The sequence below is a fragment of the Corvus hawaiiensis genome, chromosome 1 (genome assembly GCF_020740725.1).
Source record: "Corvus hawaiiensis isolate bCorHaw1 chromosome 1, bCorHaw1.pri.cur, whole genome shotgun sequence".
NCBI classification, from domain to species: Eukaryota; Metazoa; Chordata; class Aves; order Passeriformes; family Corvidae; genus Corvus; species Corvus hawaiiensis.
In genome coordinates this window covers 37,034,291-37,046,410 of record NC_063213.1, presented here as the reverse complement: position 1 = coordinate 37,046,410, position 12,120 = coordinate 37,034,291, and the positions used below count along the sequence as shown (strand labels likewise).

The following is a 12,120-nucleotide window of genomic DNA, read 5'->3' as shown; positions in this document are numbered from 1 at the left end:
TCATTTTTTTTTCCCCCCTGTATTTTGTGCTTCAGACTGTTTAGCTGTGCTTGGGGTGCTCTTTTATGTTCACTGGTTGGATCAATTAACAGAATAAGTAACCTGCTTGCAGTGCTCAAACATCACACAGATGTGAATTTCTGATTTGGGGTTTGGCATAAGAGGGATTTGGGATTTGGCTGGGTAGGCTTCCAGGGCTTTTTGGCATCTCTGTGCTGCATTCTGTGTGGTGCAATGATGACTGGCCAGTGCTTGGGCATAGCAAATGCCTTGCAGGGCACAGTGGCCCTGAGGTGGGCATGGCAGTTCTGTGTGGGATGGTAATCCCTGCTATTACAGCCAGTCTTGGAGGTGTGAGGGCAGAGTAGCCCTACAAATTCAAATGCAAGAATCACTCTCTACCTGAGTGACTTTTGCTGCATGTGGCCCCCAAAACCAGGAGCCTGGCTTCTCGGAGTTGCAGGGTGGTGGCCGGTACTGTTGTTGTGTGGGATGTGCTCAGGGTTTACATGGAGCACGTTGCCTTGGACTGCTGGCCATGGGTGCAGGAAGGCTCCAGTGGGGCACTGGGTCGGTAGGAGCCTAGCTAGAAAAGTATTTCCATTCCTTGTCTGGGGTACAAGGCACATCCCACAACAGTTTTGAGAGTCCTTCCCTGGGCTGCCTGAGATTCAGCAGCATTTTGTAAGCCTCAGAGAGTCTGGTGTGCACCTTTTTCCTTGCCAGGATACAGGCTTGGGTGCCCTCTCCTACTCTGCCTTGCCTGCCTGCAGCTGCTGCTCCCTCAGGCGGAACCCTTGCCTGCCCTGGGCTGGATGCCAGCCCAATAATCCCATCTGCCTAGAAGCATCTTTTGAGAAATTCCCTTTTTTCCATGGGCAAAGGCCCACTGTTTGTGAGCCTGTTGCTTCTCCATGGCAGCTGCTCAGTGCCTTCCTGAAGCAAGGTGATTGTGTAAACTGTATGGAAAAAGACAGCACAGATTGCTTTTAATGCACAGTAAAAACCAGCATTGAGACAGCCACAGACACACAATCAGTGTTTCCCCTTTGGGAAATAGGATGTACAACACTTTTGCCCTTGCTGTAGGGTGGTGTTTGTGCCTGGGAACACAGGAACTGCTGTATTACAGCTGTCAGGGTTTGAGGTTTGCTGCTGTCTGCTCTGCAGATCTGGTGAGCAGAAGTGATGGGTTCGGTGCTCAGCAGAGAGTGGGGCTTAGCCTCCTCAGGGGTTATCCCCAGCCCTGCTGTGCCCTGCAGACCTTGGGGTGGTTCTGGGGTAAGCAGTGACATAGTTGAGAGTGCCTTCCTGTTAAGGAGAGATCCTGCATGTTCACATGTTAACAGGGCCTCTGCTCTGTGCTCAGCCAGGGGCCGTGACCACACTCCAGAGGCAGTCCCAGTCCCTGGCTCCTGTGGTTGGCCTTGCTCTTGTCTCCTTCACAAGTGCCACTGCTTGTGCCAGGGTGCTTCTGAATTCTGAACTCTGCCATCCCCCAGATACCAGCCCTGGTTTGTGCTTGCCTGTCCAGAGCCAGAGCACCTGGACACATAACAGGGAACTGTGTGCTGTGCCTTGTTTGTAGTGAAAGTCCATCTAATACCTGTCTCCCTTGTTAGCAACTGAAGAAAACAGTGGATGACCTGCAGGCCAAACTGGCCCTGGCAAAGGGAGAGTATAAGACTGCCTTGAAAAATCTGGAGATGATCTCAGATGAGATTCATGAGAGGAGAAGGTCCACTGCCATGGGGCCCCGAGGATGTGGCGTGGGTGCCGAGGGGAGCAATACCTCTGTGGAAGACCTGTCAGCGAGTAAACCGGAGTCAGACACCGTCTCCAGTGAGTACAGAGCACTGTTGTGCTTGGGAATATCCCGTGGGCATCATAAGGAATGCTGACATTAGGGTTGCTCTGTGTATTCTGCAGTTTTGAAATTTGCTGGCTGTTGTGAGACTGTGGCTAAGTTATGACGCTTCTTGTTATTGCAGGAGTTGATTACATTCTTTAATAGCCAATTTTCAAGGGAAGGGGTAATGAGTTAAAGTGCATCAGCCATTCCCTTAACATCTCTGTAGTTTTTTGTACAGTGCTGTAAGGAGCGAAATTAATGCACTTCAAAGCATGTGTCTAATTTTAAGCCAGTGCTGCTGCTGGCAGTGACTTGCCTGGAGTGGTCGCAGGCTGTTGCAGATCATTCAGCCAGCCTGGGAGCAGACTTTTTGGATCAAGTGTTGTCTTCCAGTGCTTGGCCTGTGGCAGAGGGAACTCAAGTTGTGGCTACAGTAGTACAGAAAGGTGTGATGCTCACATGGAAGCGTGTAAGGATAAGCTCCTTGGTGCTGCAGAGTCTTTTGCCAAGATATGATTTCAGCAGAGCATGTGTGCTGTGAACAAGGACGTGAAGAAGCAGCAATATGCTGGTGCAGTGTTCTGAGGGGCTCTGTAGGAGATATTGGTGACAGCAACAACCTCCAAGCAAGCAAGGGAACCTCTGCTTTCTGGGGGCACGTGGGGACCTTGTGTTGCAAGGCCTGTTACATGGCGAGTTTGCATTTGTCCTGGCTGTGGGTGAAAGTGGATAGATGGGCATTGCATGTGGCCTACTTTTGCCTCCTTCCTGGACACTTTTTCCCCTTCTTGATGCAGAAAGTCTTCTTGCTGCCCAGTCCCAAAAATTCCAGTTTAATTTGTATTTCAGCTTCATTTTTGCAGGGAAAAGTCTAGGTCAGGATTGCAGGAGTTCACGATTGCACAGCCCTGGTGCCCAAAGGCAGAACATGCAATTTCCACATAGACACAAGTGTGTACTGGCACTGAGGCCTTGTAGCTCCGTGGTACAGCCTTGTGTGAGGCGTGGGAGCTGGGAAGGAGCCCTGGGCTGGCTTCCACCCTCTGCAGTGGCAGGAGTTCCTGCACGATGTGTTGGTGCTCTCTCACTCAGTACTGTGCAGTTGGGACCTGAGTTGCAGCAGCGAGTGCTGTGTCTGGACAGCTGATGCAGCCAGCTTTTGGTGTGGCTGCTTATCTTCTGCCACCCTGAATTTCTGAGGTTGATCCTTTCTGAGCTAGGCAGTAATTGCCTCTTTTGCATGCCCACAAGTCCCCCTCCTCAGGCAGAAGGCCTCCTGAAAGCCTTAGATATAACTGACTTTGAGGGTATCTTGTGCTGAAGGAGTTCAGGGGCCTGGGATATAGGGGCAGAAAGAGCCAGGAAAGTTAATACTAATTAATATTAGTTGCTGGCTCCCCTGGCTGCTGCTGAGGCTGCAGACAAGGACCAGCAGTGTGGGCTCATCCCTCTCTTTGAATTTCCCAGTCTGACATGGGTGGAAAGACATCAGCTTGTGTCTGGTGCCATCACAGAACTGGGTTATGACAAGGCAAGACTAGCAGCCTGCCAGACTTAATAGGTAAAATAGCTTGGATTAAACTCTCATTGTAACATGGGGGGAGGTTTCCACCAAGGTCCTTTTGTATCTTGATTTCTGTCTGCCGGAGTTGGATAAAACACCTCGTCATCAGCAAGAGTTTCTTGGCCCTTGCAGATGCTCCTGTGCATTATGGTGAATTTAGATGGTGAAAAGGAAGCTGCAGCTTAAACTGTGCTGCTTGTAGACTGCCTGATGTCAGTGCTTCTTGCCAAGCAGAGGACTCTAATTGGAAACATCTTTTTTGCCAAACCTTTTATTGCTTTCGCCCCCTGCAAAGTTACCTGTACTGCTCACCATATATTGATGAAATGCAGCGAGAAGAAAGGCCCTGCTGCAGTCTTGGATTTGATTTCATTAAAAACAAAACAACAAAACCCAAACCACAAGAAAAGCTGTCTCTGAGCATGAAGTGCCCTGGAGGGGGCTCAGGAATGTTATCCATTTTATGTTTGAAGCCTTTTAGGTCAGTTTTGCAACGTGTAAGTGCAGTTCTGCAATCTGTAAGTCCAGCAGAAGGAGGCTGAACATCTCTTCCATAATCATGTCAGTAGCTGCCTCTGTTGGCACCTTCGTGTCCAGGTGGTACCTGTGAGCCCCAGGCTGCCAAGGTGACAGAAGAACTTCTTTGAAGCTTCTCCTTTGAGCCATTTTTTTAATGCTGCTGCTTTGTTCCTGCTGCTCTTCCAAGGCAATTCTGAGCCTCGCTAACAATGACAGGAATTGCAAGGAGGAGGAATTGAAGATAACCTCAGGTCACTGTGGATGTCTTGCTGTGTCTTGGACTTCTTCAGGACAGTGTGATTCCATCACACACTTGTGTGGTGTAGAGGCTGATGCATCTAGAGAACCTTCTGATCCCAGTGGGACTGCTTGTGTGCAGAAGTCTTTGGTCCCCAGCCTGCAATGTGCCTCTGAAGTGTGTTGAATTTCAGCAAAATCTACACCCTTGTGTTGCACAAAATGAAGCCTTTAATGGGTTTCTCCTCTGGTTGTTCATAAGGACCCTGCAGCTTAATCTAGACAGACAGTTTAGAGCAGGTTTGCTTTAATTAAAATTCAGATCTGAGCAAACACAAGCAGGGAAAAGAATACATGTTGGGGTTTTTTTTAAATTTGGTGTTGTTTGGTGATCTTCATTCAAAAAGGGATCTTGGGACCTATGTCTTTCTAATTAGCTCCTTAAGTAACCAGGAGGCTGTGCTGGGATCAAGGTAGTGCTGGGGGAGGCAGACACAGGGAATTGGGGCTGTAACCTAAGTTGTCTTCTGAAGACCATGAGTGAACAAGGCCAGCAGGGCTAGTAAAAATCCAAGAGCTTCTTGGCATGAGGAGCAGTAGCTGCTGCAGAGCGGCCCTTGCATGGCCTGGCCGGCAGGTGTGCTGCTCCTCAGGGCAGAACCAGGCTAAGGCTTTGCACAGGGGGCAGAAAACCAGAGTGGGCAGCCCATGGGATAGCAGTGTGTCTGTGTATGGAAGATGCAAACCTGAAAAACTGCCTTTGCCTGGGAAGGTGCAGGAGAGGGGGGTTGAATTACTAACTGGAATGTTCTTTGAACACTGCAGTGGCTTCAGAGGTGTTTGAGGATGATAATGGCAGCAGCTTTGTGTCTGAAGAAGATTCAGAAACTCAGTCAGTGTCCAGCTTCAGCTCCGGTCCTACGAGTCCCTGTGACGTGCCAACTCAGTTTCCTCCTGCAACACGACCTGGAAGCCTGGATCTGCCCAGCCCTGTCTCCCTCTCTGAGTTTGGGATAATCTTCCCTGTCCTCGGCCCCCGGAGCGAATGCAGTGGGGCCTCCTCCCCGGAATGTGAAGCTGAGAGAGGTATGCACAGCTGGATTCGCTCTGGGCCAGTGTTTTTCAGCTTCATAAAGAGAGCAGGAAAACTTTCCCAGATCCCCTAGGCATATGCCAGGGAATGCTCTGACCTGTTGGCCACTTCTTTGGGGAAGGCAATTGTGGAAGGCCATTGTGGAAGGCCATTGTGGAAGGCCCTGTGTCTCAAAGTTAACAACAATGTCTGTAATGTATTAAGTATTGTTCTCCTGGCTGGGAACGTTCCCCAGTTCTGTCTTAGTTTGAGACTTTTCATGAAATAAGTGATCAGTGGGATTCTCATGGTACATTTATTTGGAGGAAAATCTGAGTTTATTTATTTAAATTACTGTCCTGCTTTTTGAAAAACTTGCTTTCCGGGGGAAAAAAAACCAAAATCCCCACAAAAAATAACATGCCAGAAGGAGCTTCTTGCAGGCTCTGCCAGCCCTGGCTGACTAACTCAGCCTAGAGGATTACCACTGCCCTTGTCTGCTCCATGCTAAGGCTGTTCTCACTAATTTGCTGATGCAATGCACAAGACAATCACAGCTTGGAAGGCCAACTTGGTTTTGTTAAAGCATCTTGCTCCTGCTCCTGTGATTTCTGTGCTTTGGCAAAGGAAGCTGCAGAGGCACCTGCTTGAAGCTTAACTTGTAGAATGAAATCCGGGTTTAACATCCAGTTTAATCCTTTCTTTGCAGGGGATAGGGCAGAAGGGGCTGAGAACAAGACAAGCGACAGAGTGAACAAGAATAGGAGCAGCACCAGGAGCAGCTCCACTGAAGGGCTGGCTCTGGATAACCGAATGAAGCAGCTCTCCCTTCAGTGCATGAAAATCAAAGAGGGAATATGCGCGGGCAGGAAAGCTGCCCAGATTGGCTGAGTCCTTCTCGTGCCCCGTCCTGATTAATGGGAGTCTAAATATTTATACATGAACTTCTAAGTGTTTGAAGAACGTTGTGCCAATAATATATGCCAAATCTTAAGCGTTTACTTTGAGAATTTACAAATGCACTAAGAAGTTTAATTGATGTGGAGGCTGAAGTTTTTATTCAGTAAATCCTTTGTAGGCCGGACGAGTTATCAAATGTTTAAGCTGTGCTCATATTTCACAGACTTTGTAAATTGTTTTGTAGCAGCCTGGCTGAAGCAATAACTAGTAATGTTCCCGTGTAAATTCATGCTAGTCGGGGGTCTGAAATTCAAGCCAGACATTTGCAGGGAGCGGTTTGGCTTCGGTTTTGTAGAATGAAATGCTGTTTAGATACAACTGATCTCTTGAGTACAAGTGGCATAATCTTTAAACATCTGTATTTGTCTGTATTATGCTGAAACCGTAGAAATATTTTGTATACAGGAAGACTGTTGCATGTGTGGGATCTGAAAGCCTTCACTCTTCCCTTGGTGCTCACAGAAAGGATAAAATGAGTCATGCCTCTAAAAGCCTATAAAACAGACGGATGACAGGAAGGGGATGGTAATGCCCAGCAGTGGGAGGCCCTTTCTAGACACCTTCCCGAGTCTGGCTTGGACTCTGCAGCTGATTCCAGTGACCAAAAAGAGTTGATTCGCCCCTTGCCCTTCCGCTCCCCTGAGAAGTGAAGTATTATTTTTCAGCACTTTAAGTGTTATTTGTTTTGGTTGGGTTTTTTTCCTCAAAAATGGGAGTCATAGATGTTTTCAGGACGATTATGATAAGGGGTTTGCCCTTGAAATGTGCATGAAGAAAAGGAATTGCCAGTGTAGATTGACAATGTGTTCTTAAGCTTCTCTGTAGGTTGTACTGTGTGGGGGTTTATAACTGTTAAAGGGACTTGGGATTTTAGTATGCCCTAGACAAAGTGTTCAATAAAACTAGAAAGGGCACAGGGCATGTTTTGCCAGCAGCTGTTAGGCAGTAGTAGTGTCTGATAATTATGCTAATAAGTGGTAGTAAAAATTCTAGGACTCTTCAGTTTTGGTGACTAAACATTTCTGAAAGCACCATTTTATCTAAAACGTCAGTTTATATTGTTAATTTGATGGGAATTTTAGTATTGCCCAAAGTATTTTCTATTCTATGTTTTTGCAGTCCTGTTGTATTTCATCCCTGCCACAGCTTGTGTATCTATTCTCAAAGTTAATGTAAAATTCTTCACACTACAGTAAACAGTTTTGTTTTCCACATTCTGAGTCTGTGTAAGTGAAGTTTATCTCAAGTTTAGTCTCCAAATATCCACTTCCAGCTGAAGACTGCAGGCTGGGGTCACATTGGTGTTAGAATCCACTGTGGTATGTGGGCAACTGGTGCCTCTTTCCAGCTTCCCAAATCCCTGCATACATGGTTCACTTTTTATTCTGAACTGTGCCACAAGATGAGAGCTTTAGCCAGGTTCTCCAAAACTCCCTTAGTGTGCAGGAGGAGGAAGGTATTCTGTTACATTAGACCTCTGTACCTCTGCTGAAATTGGCTGTAAAGCCATGCAGAATTGGAGGCAAAGAATCCTGTTTTCATAAAATAGATTCATCACATTATAGCTGTTAAGCTGTAACTGTGTTAGACATTTGTATGTTTACATCTTCTGAAGACCTTAAGGCTGAAATATTTCACTGCCAGCAGTTCCCACGCCCAGAAAATGCTTAGGAAAGAAATCTGTGGTTCCATTTTCTGATGTGATCATCACTTGGGGAAAAGCTGGGATAGACAGTATTAAATATGAAAAGCAGTACAGAAGTGCCACATTGGATTAAGCGTTTTTATTTAAACTTTCATAGTTGAGCTGTTGTCTGTGCTGCATTCAGTTACAAAAACTAGCAGCAGTCTTTGTGGTTGAATCTCACTTTTGCAGACCTCCCAGTCAACACCTGTTACATTTTCCTGGGTTCTTTGAATGGTTGTTTTGGTGGTGATTTTTTTTTTTTTTAACCTCTCTTCCTATCGAATTTCTTCTCATCTTGCCTGTTCCGTCTGGAAACCCAAACTTCCCACACTTGGGCACAATGAATTAATGTTGTGTGTGTGCTGCCTTGCATATGTGCTGATTGGGATAAAACCATTGATCTGGAAGTTTGAAAGGGCCTTGAACCCCCTCTGCCCTTCCTTTTATTCCACCCTTCTGCAAGAGTTGCTGAAAGATCATGCTGCAGCCTTCCTCCTTTGGTGAGCCCCAGACTTGGAAGGTAAACCGCCCTTCAAATGTGCAAGGAAACAGGCAGAACTGTGTGTCTAATAAGTTAATGGAAAACTCATTTTATTTTAAAATTCATAAAAGCTGTAATTATAAATATGACAGACTTAAATGAACATACATTGCTGTGGAATACAAGCAAATGAACAAGCTTTCTCCAGTTACTTTTTACTTAAGCTCTTCATGGACTCTGAAGTGTAACATGATGGTAGCTGCCTTCATGGGTATAAAAATAAGCCTCTGGTGTATCAAAGTATACGTGATTGCTTCAGCTGCCCTGACATGAGAATGTATAAAGCAAGTGTTAACCTAGGAGTTCTACTTCTCTTTGGTATTATCAAACAATTTCAGTGTCCTTTTAAGACGAAGCGATGAAAACCTCTACTATATGTACACAAACCTAATTCTAAATAGGTGGCTGTCAAAGGCTGCAGAGATTGTATGGTTAAGTGCATAATTACTGTACAAAATAGTTACATGAAGCTTGTAGCAGGAGATGAGGACTGAACTCAGAGTCTGGGGCGGCTGGGATAGAAACTGTTGATACCATTCAGCCACGGTACTACATCTCACTGAATCTTTGAGAACTGAGGGATCGGGTCAATCAAGGGCTAACCTGTGTCTTCCAAACAGAACAAACTCTGTCATATGGCTCAAAAAATGCTGAACACTACAAAGAAAAGCTTAACTTAGTTGCCTGAGGTCATGTTAAAATCTAAGGATCAGTTCCCTTTGCAATAATTTTTCCAGATTTATTTGTGGAAAAAATATAAAAGTATATATTTGACAGACAATATTAAAGCAAATCATAAATGCTTATATCAACATTTCTTCTTAAGAAAAAAATGCAAGAAAACTTTGTTGTAAAAGTAATTTGCCATAACCAGAATCTGTAGACTACAATTTATATGGATATTTTGTAGTACCTCTTAAATACTCCACCTGAGTGTTCACACCTGTATCTGAAGGGAACTGCACAGTGATGGCATTCTAGTAGCCTATGCAGGTGCAATATTTGAATAGAATTTGTTTTATATATGCAAGACTGACAGCATAAGTCCTGTGCATCAATGGGGATAAGCCAAATCCACTGACTGTTTTGAATGTGTAAGAAATATTGGTGTATCTTGGTGGGGACAGGATCCTTTGTCCTTAGTGCCTTTGCCTGCACTAGGAAAGTGAGTACATTTCTTACTTTTAGTTCAGTTCAGTTTAAGTTCAGCACAGTACAGAAGCTGAGCCCTATGCTCATTTCATGCAGCATAAGCTTTGGCACTAACTTGTGCTCAGGGAGAAAAAGAAAGGAAAACTCCTTCCTGCCGAGTAGAAACCAACTACTGAAGAACAACAACAGATTTTCCTGTAGGCAAGTCTACCAGCTTGATCTCAAACAGCAGAGAATGTGCAAGAACTTGGTGCTGAAAGCTGGCACTTCCGGCATCTGCCTTTTGTACTGCCAAAAAGAGAACTCAGTTGAGACTTCCTCACTGCCTCTGACTTTAGAGGTGATAAGGTACATGGAGGACTCCACTGCTACTCTGGTTTAGCCTCAGCTAAAAACTTAACACAAACTTGTAGGGAAAATGGGAGTTGAATGAAGTTTTTATTTTGTAGGGATGAAGCAGTCCTTGGCACATACTCCAAAAGCCAAGCATAATCACAAAGAACCTAATCTGTTGTTTTTCTCAGCTTGTGCCCATGCTGTTCCCTCTACTGCTTTATTGCAATAATCATCAGAAACTTCTCTGCATAAGAAGGTAAGTCACTCTGTGACAAACTTGTCACAAATTCCCTAGCCCAGATGGTCTCTGAGAGAACTGCAGTCAACAAGGCATGTGTTTTCAAAGGCATGAGCTATCGCTGCCCTTTCAGCGCTAGACACTTGTTATGCAGCTGTCTGATGAAGGAAATGAAACAAAAGGTTCTTGGACTTTCTGGAGAGGACTAATAGCAGACTTCTGTGGGAATAATTTTATCCCACAGCTATTTCTGGTGCTCCTGTAGAATGTGTGCTCAGTTTTCCAATGGCCAAGTGACACCTGTGCTGAAAAGCAAGACTTAAATGCTACCTTTTTCCTTGGAAAACTGCCAAACCAGGTTGAATGGCAGCAAAATTCCCAAGGCTGTTTTAAAAATACTCTCTCCCCCAACAGTCAAATATTGTAAATTTTGTAAAAATCACAAAATTTAATCAATTTCAGAATCTGTGAAGCAATTGGCATTAAATAAAAACTTCTTATCTTGAATCCTCCTCAGATACCATGTATGTAGATCTAGAGGAAGAGCACGTAAGAGAGGCTTCTTAAAAAAACCTTGTTCTGCATTAATCCCACCTCCACTTTTTTTTTTAAGAACTCTGACCCTGCTTCTATTGATGACACTGGCCATGTGCTCATTCATTCACTGGCTTCAACTTACAAGGAAAAGAGTATCTTTTCAAAGATGTCTTGTATAATGGAATCAGCAAGTGCATTCCTTGCAGCTGTGGTGTATTGGGGGAGAGGTTTAAATGATCATTCCCTACAGGATACATACTTATAAAAGTGATGAAAATAAAACATTTCTTTGCTGAGTTGCTGATGGTGGGCAGTTCCCCATCTCCCTGCACCAGCAACTGAGACCACTCTCAGTAGATACAGAGAATCTTGCAGGGGATGTTTAGATGAAAACCTTTCATAGCTACTCAAGGAACTGTGCTGCACTGCCTGGACACTACTGCTGGATAACCTCCTGTGCTTCCTGCTCCTCGGGCTCAGCCTAGGTCTGGCAGCTGGCAGGAAGAAAGCCATAGAACCTCATGCTGTATTATGTACTAAAGTCATACAGATACGAAGCAACAGCTCTCAAAGTACATGTAACATGAGCAAAGCCATTGCTCTGCTTTCAGAAGCAGCTAAAGCTGGAACCTTCCTTTTCCTTTAGTCCTAGGTACATATTGCAGGTAAGCTGACACGTGGAATACTACCGGCTCAGCAGTAGTACATTTATGTTTAGGTGTGAGAACCAGTTCAGTGCTGAAAACATTTTAGATAGCAGCACAAATATGTAGTAAAAGCTATTTGGTCCTGAGACTGAATAAGGAGAATACACAAGAATATTTTTTTCTTACATGTTTACTTTAAGAATAGAATCTTTAGCCCATATACCCTGTATGTTGGGAGGAGGGAATTTCAATGTTATTTTTTCTTGTAACGCACTAGACTTTGATTCAAAGTATGGAAAAACTGCAATAAATTGAGTTCTGCTGGTTCATTTGAATATATGCATTTTAGCCTATTCCCAAGCCTGTTGAACAGTGCTCACTCCTGGACCATAGCAGCAAACCTACAGCTAACTCCCTGCCACAATTAACTGGCAATCTGTGATTCCATGCTTTTGGCTATAACTCAGGATGTAATTTTCTTTTGTGCATGTGTAGTAAGGGTTCCTCACCTGTTCTCAGGCTGTTGGACAGATCAAAACCATCTCTTTTAACAGCACTGGACAGTTCTGTCTCCTCACTGCAGCTGTGACACCTTAAGAGGAGTAGTACTGTTAAAATCTAAGAAAAAAGGGCCCTCTTGTTGAGGCAGGAATGTGGTGGGGATAATGTTGTAAACTCCAGCAAATGTGTTCTCCACCTCCAAGTAGCAAAATCCACACCTATGGCAAAGAAAACTACCTGTTAGAAATGGGATCTGAAGTGTGTTTCAAACCTCTCT

The 12,120-nt window shown here is 44.8% G+C and overlaps 2 protein-coding genes across 4 annotated transcripts in view; one reads left to right on the top strand and one right to left on the bottom strand.

The window, feature by feature from the left end:
* SH3BP5 (SH3 domain binding protein 5) overlaps positions 1-7,418 on the top strand; it is a 51,792-nt gene extending 44,374 nt beyond the window's left edge. The window contains exons 7-9 of the mRNA XM_048300739.1: positions 1,623-1,842; positions 4,998-5,258; positions 5,954-7,418. Of these exons, the coding sequence (XP_048156696.1) occupies positions 1,623-1,842; positions 4,998-5,258; positions 5,954-6,135 (663 nt within the window). The 3' untranslated portion in view covers positions 6,136-7,418. The remainder of the gene's footprint in view (positions 1-1,622; positions 1,843-4,997; positions 5,259-5,953) is intronic.
* Positions 7,419-8,461: 1,043 nt separating this feature from the next.
* CAPN7 (calpain 7) overlaps positions 8,462-12,120 on the bottom strand; it is a 33,197-nt gene continuing 29,538 nt past the window's right edge. For all 3 annotated transcript variants that reach the window (XM_048300710.1, XM_048300727.1, XM_048300719.1), the window contains one exon: positions 8,462-12,061. In XM_048300710.1, the coding sequence (XP_048156667.1) occupies positions 11,917-12,061 (145 nt within the window). In that variant the 3' untranslated portion in view covers positions 8,462-11,916. The remainder of the gene's footprint in view (positions 12,062-12,120) is intronic.